This window comes from Rhinoderma darwinii, chromosome 10, assembly GCF_050947455.1.
Source record: "Rhinoderma darwinii isolate aRhiDar2 chromosome 10, aRhiDar2.hap1, whole genome shotgun sequence".
Taxonomy (NCBI): Eukaryota; Metazoa; Chordata; class Amphibia; order Anura; family Rhinodermatidae; genus Rhinoderma; species Rhinoderma darwinii.
The window spans coordinates 87,823,691-87,837,046 of record NC_134696.1 but is presented as its reverse complement, the minus strand read 5'-3'; the positions used below and the strand labels follow the sequence as shown (position 1 = coordinate 87,837,046).

At 43.2% G+C, this 13,356-nt stretch overlaps 2 protein-coding genes across 2 annotated transcripts in view; one reads left to right on the top strand and one right to left on the bottom strand.

Annotated features, from left to right (window-relative positions):
* LOC142662168 (galactoside alpha-(1,2)-fucosyltransferase 2-like) overlaps positions 1-7,637 on the bottom strand; it is a 28,026-nt gene extending 20,389 nt beyond the window's left edge. The window contains exon 1 of the mRNA XM_075840188.1: positions 7,529-7,637. The gene's annotated coding sequence lies outside the window, so the exon portion shown is untranslated. The remainder of the gene's footprint in view (positions 1-7,528) is intronic.
* On the top strand, positions 7,258-12,545 carry LOC142662169 (uncharacterized). The gene is made up of 2 exons (XM_075840189.1): positions 7,258-8,097; positions 9,037-12,545. The coding sequence occupies exon 2, from the start codon at positions 9,044-9,046 to the stop codon at positions 9,710-9,712; it is 669 nt and encodes a 222-aa protein (XP_075696304.1). The 5' UTR covers positions 7,258-8,097; positions 9,037-9,043; the 3' UTR covers positions 9,713-12,545.
* Positions 12,546-13,356: the final 811 nt, after the last annotated feature.

Here is a 13,356-nt window from a genome sequence, read left to right as displayed (position 1 = left end):
TATCCACAGGGGGGTTGTGTGGCGCTATCTACAGGGGGGGTTCTGTGGCGCTATCTACAGTGGGGTCTGCATGGCGCTATCTACAGTGGGCTGCGTGTGATGCTATCTACAGGGGGTGACACTATCTACAGGGGGATGTGTGGCGCTATCTACAGGGGATGTATGTGACACTATCTACAGGGGCTGTGTCGCTATCTACAGTGAGCCTGTGTGGTGCTATATACAGGGTCTGTGTGGCACTATCTACAGGGGGTCTGTGTTGCACTATCTACATAGGGTCTGTGTGGCACTATCTACAGGTGGTCTGTGTGGCACTATCTACAGGGGGTATGTGTGGCGCTATCTATAGGGACAGTGGTGTAATTAGTGATTCTTTCATTGATGTCTTTAATTGGTGTTTATAACCGTCTATTTTACTGGTGGACTTGTAATATTGTAGTATTTAAAAAAGTAATTAAAACTAATTTAAAATACAATTTCTTATTCTCTTATTTAGTCGCTATATTAGCGTTTACTGGGGATATTAATTTTGGTCATCAGATCTCCTACCATTGATGGAGACTTGCCCTGCTCCCTAACTGCCCTGCTCAGGAGCTGCCAAGACTTAGAGGGAACATTTGCCACAACCCCCTTGAAGATAGCGCCACCCCCTGTAGGTAACGCTACCCCCCTGTATATAGCGCCATTGGGGCTCCATCTAGAAGCGGAAGCCCCAGCCAGAGCATCAGTTACGCTGTGACAGGGTCCTCTCCAGGAGGAGCCCCTGACACCACTGTAAATATATGGACAATGACGTCAGGGGTTTCCTCTAGGAGCGTAATCCCCAGCCAAAACGTTGGCAAAGCTCTGGCAGGGGATTCCACTCCAGGAGAAGCCCCTGACGTCACACTCCATATATGAACAGTGACGTCAGGGGTCCCCGGCCAGAGCATCAACAACGCTCTGGCAGGGGATCCCGCTCCAGGGGTAGCCCCTGACATCACTGTCCACATATGGATAGTGACGCCCGGGGCTTCTACAGGAGCGGAAAGCCCGGACAGAGTGTCAGAAATTATTTTCCAGGTGATTCTGCTCCTATATGGACATTGACATTAAGGGCTTTCCCAAGACAGGAGTCCCCAGCCAGGGAGCTCGCATTGCTCTGGCCGGGGACTGAATAGTCGAAAGTCCGACATCACTGTTCATATATGGACAGTGACGTTAAGGGCTTCCCCGGGCTCAGCGCTTAAAGTTGCGCTGTGCCCAGGGAATACTCGACTAGTGGAGGAGCTCCCTCTGCTCTTCCCCTCTATACTAATGCTGAAGCAGAGGAATGACGGATCCTTCAACTGTATCTTTGTCCTGAGGAAGCAAATACAGTTGACACTGGGACATACCACCGACCGCTCTGGACAGTGGGACACCGCTCAGAATCCGGGACTGTCTTGCTGAATTCGAGACGGTTAGGAAGTATGATAAAACTGTAGATCTTTCTGTCAAATTTAACAGAGAATTTTGCCTTTAGAATGCCAAGCTGCTGTCAGGAAAGGATCTTGAACTCAGGGCCGGCCTTAGGGTGGATGGCGCCCTGTGCGGGACTCTCTATTGCCGTCCCCTAAACAAACTTAAAATAACCACATATATAGACACGCTGGACAAATATATTCTGTACATACATAGAGACAGATATTTAGACATACAGGCAAATATATATAAACACATCTGGAATGTAAACATACAGGTAAATATATAAACGTACAGACGCATATGTACACATACACACACACACACACACACACACACACACACACACACACACACAGCAGCAGATAAATACACAGGCAGGGACATATACATAAAAGGCACATCTATACAAGCACAAAGACACATTCACATACAGACCCATATATACCAACACAGGCACAAATATACCCAGTACATATAATGTCGTAGCTTTCATGTGCAGCCCTATGTAACACCAGAGATAACACACAGTAATAACTGAGAACAGATAATGTAGTAGATGTTGCCCGCAGTCCTATGTAACACTACAGATAACACAGTGATAACTCTGTGAGTACAGATAATGTCGTAGATGTTACCTGAAGTCCTATGTAACACCTCTGATAACAAAGTGATTTCTCTCTGAGTACAGATAATGTCGTAGATGTTACCTTCAATCCTATGTAACACCGCTGATAACACAGTGATAGCTCTCTGAGTACAGATAATGTCATAGATGTTACCTGCAGTCCTATGTAACACCACATATAACACAGTGATAACTCTCTGAGTACAGATAATGTAGTAGATGTTACCTGCAGTCCTATGTAACACCACAGATAACACAGTGATAACTCTCTGAGTACAGATAATGTTGTAGATGATAACTATACCCACAGACACATATAAACACACACACACAGAGGCATATATATAAGGGCAGCAGTGTATATAAGGGGCAGCAGAGTATGTAAGGAGCAGCAGGGTATATAAGCGGCAGCAGGGTATATAGGGAGCAGCAGGGTATATAGGGGCATCAGGGTATATAGGAGGCAGCAGGATATATAGGGGGCAGCAGGGTACATAAGGTGCAGCAGGGTATTTAAGGGGCAGCAGGGTATATAGGAGGCAGAAGCTTATATAAGGGGCAGCAGGTTATATAAAGGGCAGCAGGATATATAGGGTGCAGCAGGATATATCGTGGGCATCAGGGTATATAGGTAAATCCCCTTCCACTACCACCCGCTGTGACATAAACACCATAATACAAAATATCCCAACAAGACACCATTGTCCAGAACAAACCAGTAACCACCTCGTCGACCACCATGTGAAATACCTTTTCCTCTTTTTTTTTTTTTTATAATAGCATTTTTTTTTTCTGAGTTTTTTCCATTTATTTTCCTTTTTTTTTTTTTTTTGTGCAACACTCGTTACAAATAACCGTAAATTTTGAGGCCTCTTTGTTTTTTGTTTTTTTAAATACATACACATTCCACCACCCACCAACCAACTCATACCGTATTCCTGTCAAAGAGGCCGCACTACCGGTAAGCAGCCCCCTATATACCCACTCCCATTATCCTAAGCCCACCCCCTCTCCTCCTCTAACGCCCCCTACCTAACTGACTCACCCAAGTACAAGGGAGGGGGAGGGAGACGACTCTTAACCCTCACTTAACCCCTTCCCTGCAACAGTCCCTGGCTTGGCTCAGCGGCTATATGTCTGTGAGCCCCCATGAAGTGACTGCAATACTGGATTTTGGTCATGTGGCTGATGAGATCTTAACATGTATAAGTATATGTGTGCTCAATAAAAGCGACTAGCACATGATTCATTCTTTCCAAGAACTATACAAACGGCCAGGAAACATTCTTCACATGTGAAGGAAAAGTATTTCCGAAATCAACATAGGAAAGGATTCTTTACAGTTAGAGTAGTCAAACAATGGAATGCCCTACCCCGAGAAGTTGTAATGTTAGATACAGTGACAGCATTCAATGACTAGATTTTTATATTATGACATGTAGCATTGTGGGTTATAATGAATCTAGTAATAATTGATGTGTAATTAATCTCGGTAGGTTAATCTTGATAGACCTGTTTCTTTTTTCAACCTTAGTAACTATGTACTGTGTAATCTTTTATTTTTCCCTGTGATGGCACTGCAGAGAAATTAAAGCGTAGCAAAACTTTTAAAAAGCTTTTGACATGTCTGAAGTTGCGTTCGGTGGGGGTCTGACAACTGAGAACCCCACCGATCGTTAAAAAGAAGCGTCAGAAAGTCTGAGTGTAAAAACCGCTCACTTGGCTTTCCGAGGAAAGCCGATCGAAAAAGGAGCACAGTGCCCAACCGAGCGCTTCTGCCACTTTGTTTTAGCGATCGGTGGGGGTCCACTGCTCGGACCCTCACCGATCAAAACTTCTGACGTGTCACTATGACATGTCAAAAGTTTTTTAAAAATGTAGGTACTCTTTAACCCCTTCCCGACATTTGACGTATCCATACGTCAAAGTCGGGTAGGGGAAGTATGGAGCGGGCTCACGCAGTGGGCTCGTTCCATACGATGCCAGTGTCGGCTGTATGTTACAGCCGACACTTCAGAGTAACTAGCAGCATCGCGCTCGAGCGCGATCCCGCTAGTTTAACTAGTTAAATGCCGCGGTCAATACCAACTGCAGCATTTAAATCCTCAGAAAGAGGGGGCGACCCCCTCTAACAGCTCTTTGCGCCCCCCCGCAATGCAATCGCGGGGGGGGCGATGGTTGCTATGGCTGCCTGGGGGCTTAATCAACGCCCCCAGGTCCGCCATCTTTGTACACCTATTAAGCCCTGCCAGAGGCTGTCAGAATCACGATATACTGCAATACATTAGTATTGCAGTATATCGTGCAAGCGATCTAACGATCGCTGGTTGAAGTCCCCTAGGGGGACTAATAAAAAAAGTAAAAATGAGTTAAATAACGTTTTTTTTTGTGTACAAAAAATTAAAAAAATTAAAAGCTCAAAAAACCCCCCTTTTCCCATTTCCCCCTAGAGCATATTAAAAAAATAAATAAACATAATTGGTATCGCCGCGTCCGTAAAAGTCTGAACTATTACAATATATCATTATTTAACCCGCACAGTGAACGCCGTAAAAAAATAAATAAATTGTAAGCGCCAGAATGTCTATTTTTTGGTCACCTAATCTCCCGCAAAAAAATGAAATAAAAAGCGATCAAACCATCGCATTTACACAAAAAATAAGCCCTCATACCACTTAATCGACAGAAAAATAAAAAAGTTATGGCTCTCGGAATTTGGCGACACAAAATAAATTTTATTTTTTACACTTAGGTTTTTACTTGTAAAAGTAGTAAAATATAGAAAAAAACTATACATATTTGGTATCGCCGTAATCGTATTGACCCGCAGAATAAAATTAACATGTTGTTTTAATTGAACAGTGAATTCTGTAAAAACCGTTGGTGAAAAACCATGGAGGAATCGCTGTTTTTTTCATTTTCTACCCCACAAATAATTTTTTTCCCGTTTCCTAGTACATTATACGGCAAAATAAATGGTGCTACGAAAAACTGCAACTCGTCCCGCAAAGATCAAGCCCTCATAGGACTATATCGACGGAAAAATAAAGACGCTATGGCTTCTGGAATGTGGGGAGGAAAAAACAAAAATGAAAATCTGAAAAAGGGCTGCGGCGGGAAGGGGTTGCTGACGAGTTCCCCCAAAAATTACAACTGATTGCTGGAGGTCCCAGCAGCAGGAAATCCTGGGATCAGCTTATCGTTTGGGGACACTTGTAACACAAAGAGGTTGTAAAAAACAATAAAGAGGAATATTAGTGAACTGCTGGTTATGCAATTCTCCTAAATAAAAGTGTAGGTTTTGCTGGGACTCACCTAAGGTAAACCTTTGCTTCAAGAACATACTGTACTTGATATAACAGTTGTTTGCATACATGTTATATTCCGTTTAATAGAAATATCTAGATTTTATCTCTTGCACTAAGATTAAAATAATTAAAAACCTATAATAGGCTCCATGATGTCTATTAAAATTGTTTCAAATATCTTTTTATTATATTTTAAAGTCAACAAACAATAATAAATTGTAAGAATGTAATAAAGCTCCGGACAATATCATACGGCATTCTAAGACATTTGTAGTTACAGCTGAGAATACATTTGTTAAACCAGGCATATAATGGGAAGTCACAAATATATGTCTAAAAGAACAGAGGTCTTCATTGTACATATCAAATAGAGTAATTGTAAATCATAACCGATAATGAAGGGAATGAGTGAGATCCTGCATATTATGTTGAATTTTATACATTTAAAGTCGCAAACACATGTGTAATGTGTATGTAGAGCTAAGAGGACGAAAAGTAACCAAAGCCTAAAGGGTCTGATAGAAAATTAAGCAACGGAAGAAACATTTTTCTAGAACTTGTTTAAGGGTCCAAGATTTTGAGCTACACCTTTGCTTAGCAAAACTGACTATCATTTAAGTAGGCTGTCCGCTTGAACAATTCCCTTTTTGTTAGAAGTGTCCACTTACAATAAGCTGATCACAGGGTGTTTTTCTGCTGGGTCCCCCAGTGATCAGCTGTATTTTGTAGGGGAGCCCAGCAGCGTTAAATTTTCCTGCAGCGCCACCACAGGGTAAATTAAGCATTACACATCTTATTAAAATCAATGGGTCCTGTGTAATTTATAGACATGCTGGGTCCTCCAGAGCGAGAGACCTCTTTGTAGCCCCTCTGCTCTGGCAAATCGATGAGGATCCTGAACGGGGGTTCCCCCCTTTTTTAACTCAGAAATCCCTATTAGGGTATTTGAAAATGGGTTCCCTAAACCAGACAACCCCTTTATCTGTTTGTTCTAGTATAATGATGACACTCAATGTACTCATTTATGTTTTTCCTGAACAATTTTGCTTTTGTTATTATAAAAAAACAAAACTGGATCAGAAAGATAAAATTAGTGGCTTAAAAAAATATTTACATAATATGATGGACACCCTGCTACATCTGTATATACTGTATGATCCTAAACGTCATGATTATCGTTACATCTATACAGAGATGTGACTAAATATCTTCCTGTATGGAATTGTGACTAAATACATTCTTGCAACGCTTCTGTAAATCCATAAGTAGAAAGTAATAGTACATGGGCTGATGGCAGGAGATGTGTGAGCTTACCTGTTACCGCACGTTGATTCATTTTTGCTTTTAGTCCCTTTGTCTCCTCTAATGTTATGACATTCACAAAGTATGGGTAGAGCACCTGCACCGCAGTCACCTGTCCTCTTCCCAGTAACAATACAGAGTGTAAACGCAGCAGACTTAGGTGACCTGACCATGAGACACACTCTGGGTGTGGTGAATTATATTCCCTGCTTTGTTTGAAGCCCAGGAAATCAAGTACAAGTAGTCTGGCTTCAATGTAAGCATGTAAAAGAGGAATAAGTTAGGAAAATGCAATAGGCTTAAAGGGGGTTTCCCAAAATCATAAATTATCACCTATCCACAGGATTGGTAATAATTTTCTGATTGCTGGGGGCCTCACCACTGGAACCCTCACTGATCGTGAGTACAGTGATTCCGAACCCCCTGTTACTCCTATTTGCTCGACCACATTGAGGAGGACATTGAATGTCGAGCATGCGCACGCTGCTTTATTCATTGTGTGTGGGTATAACAGAAACAGCCAAATGTTACACTCGGCTGTTTCCGTCATTCTCATAGACAGTGAATGGAGCAGCGGGCGCATGATTGACCGCTGCTCCATTCAAGCTCCTACTCACTGTAGGAGGAGCAGTAAGGAGGAATGAGTTGTTCGGGACCCCCATTCTCCGCGGGTGGGGCTCCCAGCGATCAGAAAATTATCACCACCTCTGTTGCACAGGGGAGCAGTGTTCAGCCGCACCGAAAGGAAGTGGCGCCGGAAGTCGCTGGGTGGCTGCCATCTTGAGCTGAGCGGCGCTCCTCCGCAACATGCCGCCGGCCTGCTGAGTACAGTAGTGCCACAACATACCTTCCCTTCAGCTGCCTGGCATATTCAGTCTGGACTATTAATGAGAGTGGAGTCCTCTTCAGCTTCCTGCACCACCTTGAAGGGCTGTAAAACAGTGTGCACCGCTGCAGTATCATCCATCTTAAAGCGGCAGTACACCAATTGATTCTTAAAGGGACAACGACACAAAATAGTTTGCCATGCTTGATCCAAGCAGCAGTGAACAGCATCTCCTGCGGTAGCCGTATCTGCACCTCTGGCTGCCAGCACACCTCCAGTTTCTTCTCCAGTTATGTCATTTGGGATGCCAGTGTTCTTCTGAGCCTCCAACTTGCTGAGCTACAGAGGGGATCCACATACCCTCGTGGAATTTAAGGAGAAGATCCTAAGGACCTTGGAGTTTATTTCTCTGACTCATATTCAGAAAATACAGCTCCTACTGGGTCAGCTGGAAGTACCTGCTGTGAAGGAAGTGCGTTCCTGGCCATCCACTGACAAGACCAGCGTGCACCAGATCCTTCACCAGCTCCAGAAGAAGTTTGAGCTAACAGAGGTTAGACTCCACTTCTATGAGTGACGGCAGAGACCAGGTGAGACCCTCAAGGACTTTGTGCTTGCCCTTCAGACGGCTTTCAGGGCAGTTTGCAAAGTAGACGCTCTAGCCCCAGCTGACATAGTGCGTGTAATCATGGACAGGTTCATCGAGGGTGTGGACTCTAGGTTGCTGCAGAGCCAACTCCGTATGCTGGCTGTCCAGAACTCTGGATCCTTTTCTGAGTTTAAAACCCTGGCACTGCGTGTACTGGGGACTGATACAGGTTATGGGGGATCCTCTATGGCTACCTGCTTACCAGACCTGGCTGGTAGAGTCTTTACCCTACCCCCATCTCCACCTGCTCTGCCCTCTCAGGCCTGTCATGCTTCCCAGGCCTCTATTTCTACCACCATGTCTCTTCTACAGGAGCAAGTACATACTATGTCCAAGACTCTTGACCTAGTTTGTCAAACCCTAAAAGGAGCTGACGATTCAGAAGTCTGCGTTCCCCCATGGACCGTTACTAAGCAGAGACATGTCACCTGAACCTTGCCCTAGCCGCCCCTCGGGAGCAGAATCAGAGGGTCCCGAGCGATTATCACAATGGGTGTCCAGATTTCTCTCATCCTGCCCGCACATAACTGTACGTTTAATGGTGTGCCACTAGAAGCTTTGGTGGACACTGGGTCTCGGGTGACCACACTTAAAAAAAGGTGTTTGATGAGTTCTGGGACTCTAAAGAGTTAAATACTGTACCTAAAGTTAAAATTAATTTACTCGCAAGTGATCGACTGCCTATCTCGCAACTGGGTTATTGGGAACCCACCATCCAAGTGGGTGATCACACTTTACATAGTCAGGGAGTAATAGTTACTGATTCTGGTAGAGGAGCAATGTCGGCAGTAATTTTAGGCATGAATGCCTTACTTAATTGTTTTTCTGATGTACTCGATGCTTTACATGCCTCTCTCTCCACTGCTTCCTCCTCCTACAGGCAAACCATGCAGCACACCATCCAGAACCTCTGTGCCCAGTGGAATTTTGCCAACTGCCATGGCGAAATTTGTCGAGTCCGTATTCAAGACGCACGTCCTGTGACCCTGACACCCAACAGCGAAATGCTACTTTGGTGCCATGCCCGCCCGGGCCTTGAAAACAAAGACTACCAAGCCTTCCTGGACTACATTCCAGCAGATGGTCAGCCACTGGTACAAGCTGCAAGAAGCATTGTAACCGTCTCAAACAGTAGAGTTCCAGTACGGCTAGTGAATCTGAGTAACGTGCCAGTAGTGCTCTATAAATATCACCCAGTTGCCCAGCTATACCAGCTCGATCCAGAAGACGTCCTGGACGAAGAGAACATCGCCTATCAACAGTCAACTACCGCCCTTACCAAGAACTCTGACAAGTCCAACTCCCTGCCTTGGTGGTCTGAACTCAATGTGGGAGACGCAAATGCTACTCCTGATCGCATTAATGGAGTTTTCAACGTTGCCAAGCGCTACCACCAGGCATTCAGCAAAAATCCATTAGCCTTTGGGAAAAACCTCTCTCATCCAGCATCACATCAATACAGGCAACCATCATCCTATCAAGGAAAGACACCGTCCAGTAGCTCCAGCAATGTATCAACCTGTGAAGAAGTTGGTGAGAGAAATGAAAGATGCTGAAGTCATCTGCGAAAGTCAGAGTCCTTGGGCTGCACCCCTAGCCTAGTGTGGAAGAAGGATGGCAACATAAGATTTTGCATGGACTACAGGAAGCTTAATCACATCATGCACAAAGACGTGTACCCGCTTCCATGAATAGAGGAGTCACTCACCGCTCTCAGCTGCCTATTTCTCCACTCTTGACCTGACCAGCAGATACTGGCAAGTCCCTGTGGCTCCCTAGGACAGAGAGAAGACAGCATTCACGACTTCTATGGGACTGTTTGAATTTAACAGCATCACATTCGGGCTGTGTAACGCCCCCGCCACGTTTCAAAGACTCATGGAAAGGTGCCTCGGTCATCTCTACTTCCAGAGTGTCCTCCTGTACAATATTGGTGCTTTCCTTCAAGTATTTTACAATTATTTTAAAACAGTTTTTTGTTGTTTATTTTTCAGTATTAATTTTATGTTGTATGGTTCGGTGTTTGCCTCCCGATTCGTTCATATCCGTTCTTTCAAATTCATTAGCGTAATAAGTTTAGTAAATGCATATCCACTCTAATACAATATTGTTGCGCTCTCATAGAAGAGCGCATATTTGCTAACATAGTGATTATCTGAAAAAGAAATATATATAGTGAAACATTTACATTAAATACAGAAAATCCTGTTGCACCTTATGTTGTTTACTTCCAGTAAACACAGGTGGTTTTGAGATTTACCTGGAACACACGCACCGGATTTAAACGTCGGGAGCAGACATTGACCTTCATACGTGCCATGATTAGGAACACAGGACGTGTCGGAAATGCATAGGCGAACAAACAATGCGATTCACCCTTTCCTTTTTTGCACTTTGATATTTTAAAATTTGTAATAGAAATGAAATTGGAACCACGATTCCTTTTACTAACCTTCAAGAGCTAGATTACAGTCTCTTTTGCTCTTCCTGTTGATTGCCGTTGGCCATGCGGAAATCCGAGCTATCTCCTCCGTGCACAACTGAAGCAGCCCACATCATAAGGGCTTATATTTAAAGTCTGCACAGTATTGTCCACAACTTACTGGACACAACAAGGGTTCTGATATCGCTAATCAGGGAAGACTGTTTCTATTATTCACATTGACAGTTTATTGTTAGGGATTTATTCCGCTGTTCACTATGTCACAAGAGCATCAATGCTCCAATTGCACGGACACTAGTAACTTGGTCTTGCAGGACCAGTTCCGTGAGCTGGAAAAATTATTGGTACAAGAAACAAGGGTTTGGTGGGACTCCACGACCCTCCAGAATTATATATCCAAAAAAATGGTTCCAAGAGGTTTGCGTATTAAGAAAGTTGTAACATTTAATTATTCTGATGTATTTTCCAAAGATTGGAACACAATTCTTACGGATTGCTCGCTTAATCTGATGGGACTGATTATTAAACATGAGGAAATCAAATTGTCAGAATTACAGTTGGACATCTCCAAATTGAAAGAAGAACTGAATAAGTTCTCAAATTCTTCGGAATATGGCATTTTGGAAGCAGGAACCACCAAGTATGTGGACCAATTGGTGAAGTATATTACAGACATTAAGAAATCTAAGTTCCAACGTGATTTTACAGATTATGCAAATGACGATGTGTACAATTGAAACAAGAGGGACCGGACCACTAATAAAATTAGGCCGATACTTAAAGATCGTAGAAAGTATAAAAAATATGATACAAATCCTAATAGGGTCAGTTTCAGCTACACCGAACAGGATTCTACTGATGGAGGCAATAGTGGGTATGAAACTGATTCTACAAGATTTCAACAACCTCAAAGACAACCACCAGGCAATAATCACAATTTGTCAAAAAACAGGGGAAGAGAGGGGACAGGAAACATAAAGCAAACAGATATAGAACCTCGCCGCCTGCGGAATCACAGGAATCAACATCTAACATGGATGTTGTTAATCTGTCATCTACCCCTCTAACACCGATTCAACTAGAGGTTCTTTCACTAGGTCTTAACTAAGTACTGAATCAAAATTTTTATGTTTTCTGCACACTTTTGGACATCAACAAATTTATTCGCAACTTAACAGTCAAGAGACATTTCTTGACACCATCTGATACAGCCCAATTTGATACAGACTGCTCAATATATCCTGAATTTAATATGCCATTGGATGATAAACAGGACCTGGAACTCTCTACCTTTCAGGAACAAGTTACCTTAATGTGCTTTGAAGATCTAGATACGGGGGAACCAAACCCACTGACTAATATTGCTGAAAACTTTGCTATATCAAATCCTAGATTTTATCCCATACAGTCAAGGACTGATTCTATGGATAGATTCCAATTTGCAATAGAGAGAGACTTACAAAAATGACATGATGCTAGCAAATTTAGCAAGAACAGAAGAAACATGACAGTTGCTCACCATGCTGCGGTGAAGTCATTGAGAGACAATCCTGAAATTAAAATAAAAATGACTGATAAAGGAGGAAGTATCACAGTAATGGACACTCACATGTATAGAACACAAATCCTGGAGCTATTGTCGGATGAAAATACATACAGAAAATTGGATGGCAAAGTTTCAAATTAGCTGCAAAAAATTGTTGGATGAAGGTTTTCATGGGGGGGAAGGGGATTATTACTAAAAAAACAACATGAGTAGTTGAATTCCCGATTATTCCCATCATGCATGCCCTCCCTAAAACACATAAAGGCATTAATCCTCCACCAATGCGTCCACTTGTGTCTGGGATCGGGTTCCTCACCGGGAGGCTGTCGGAGTGGCTAGACTCACTCCTTCAGTCTCTTGTGACTGCATGTATACCATAACCCTTAGATAACATAGCTAGGGACATCCTAATAGTAACTTGACACAGGACAACATGAACGTTCCTTTAACGTGGGTTGACTCGGGGTCGACCACAGCTTTTATTATAAATATAACAAATATAATTTAACATTTTAAGGTAAACACCCGTATGCCGGCCTACCAACATAGGTGGGCATGTAGGTAATTCACCTTACCAAACCGCCTGCTGTGACAAAAGAACATTTCACCCATGAACAGAACATAAATTAATCAACACAAGAAAAGTGCAAAATACCACACAATACAATTGTAGAAAAAACTTCTGCTCTGAAGGCAGTGGCATTTGCCAATGCAACTTTGAAGTATTCCTAATCACAAGGCAAACCAGCTACCCTGCACCTACGAATGCCTGTGATGGTACAATTTTTTTTTTTTTTTTTTTAACACTGAACATTAATTCCACAAGGGGCGGGAGGGAGGGAGATTGCAATGTAACAGCCAAAAGAGGCCGAGACCCGGAAGACAGCTCCTTAAATACACTATTCAGGAGGGAAAAAGGAGAAGGACCATAACTCCTCCCCCCGGATGGAGGGGGCTAAGAGCAGCAGCCAGAGGTAATAAACTTATTAACCCCTACCCTTGCTGGGCATACAACAAATAGCTGAATCCCTAGCTGGGGCCCTATTAGTTTTTTACCCACCTTACCTGCAGTCAAAGACCCAGCGGTTAAACATCTATGGGTCTACTAGTCTAGGGTTCCGGGCCATTTACGGGACACAACAGATGTCTTACGTGCATTAAATAACAAGGTTTGGGACCACAGATATCTCTGGCTAAGTTGTGATGTGATA

Bases quoted from the DNA above. Each gene is read 5' to 3' on its own strand.
- LOC142662169 (XM_075840189.1), top strand. From the start codon at position 9,044: ATGCAGCACACCATCCAGAACCTCTGTGCCCAGTGGAATTTTGCCAAC.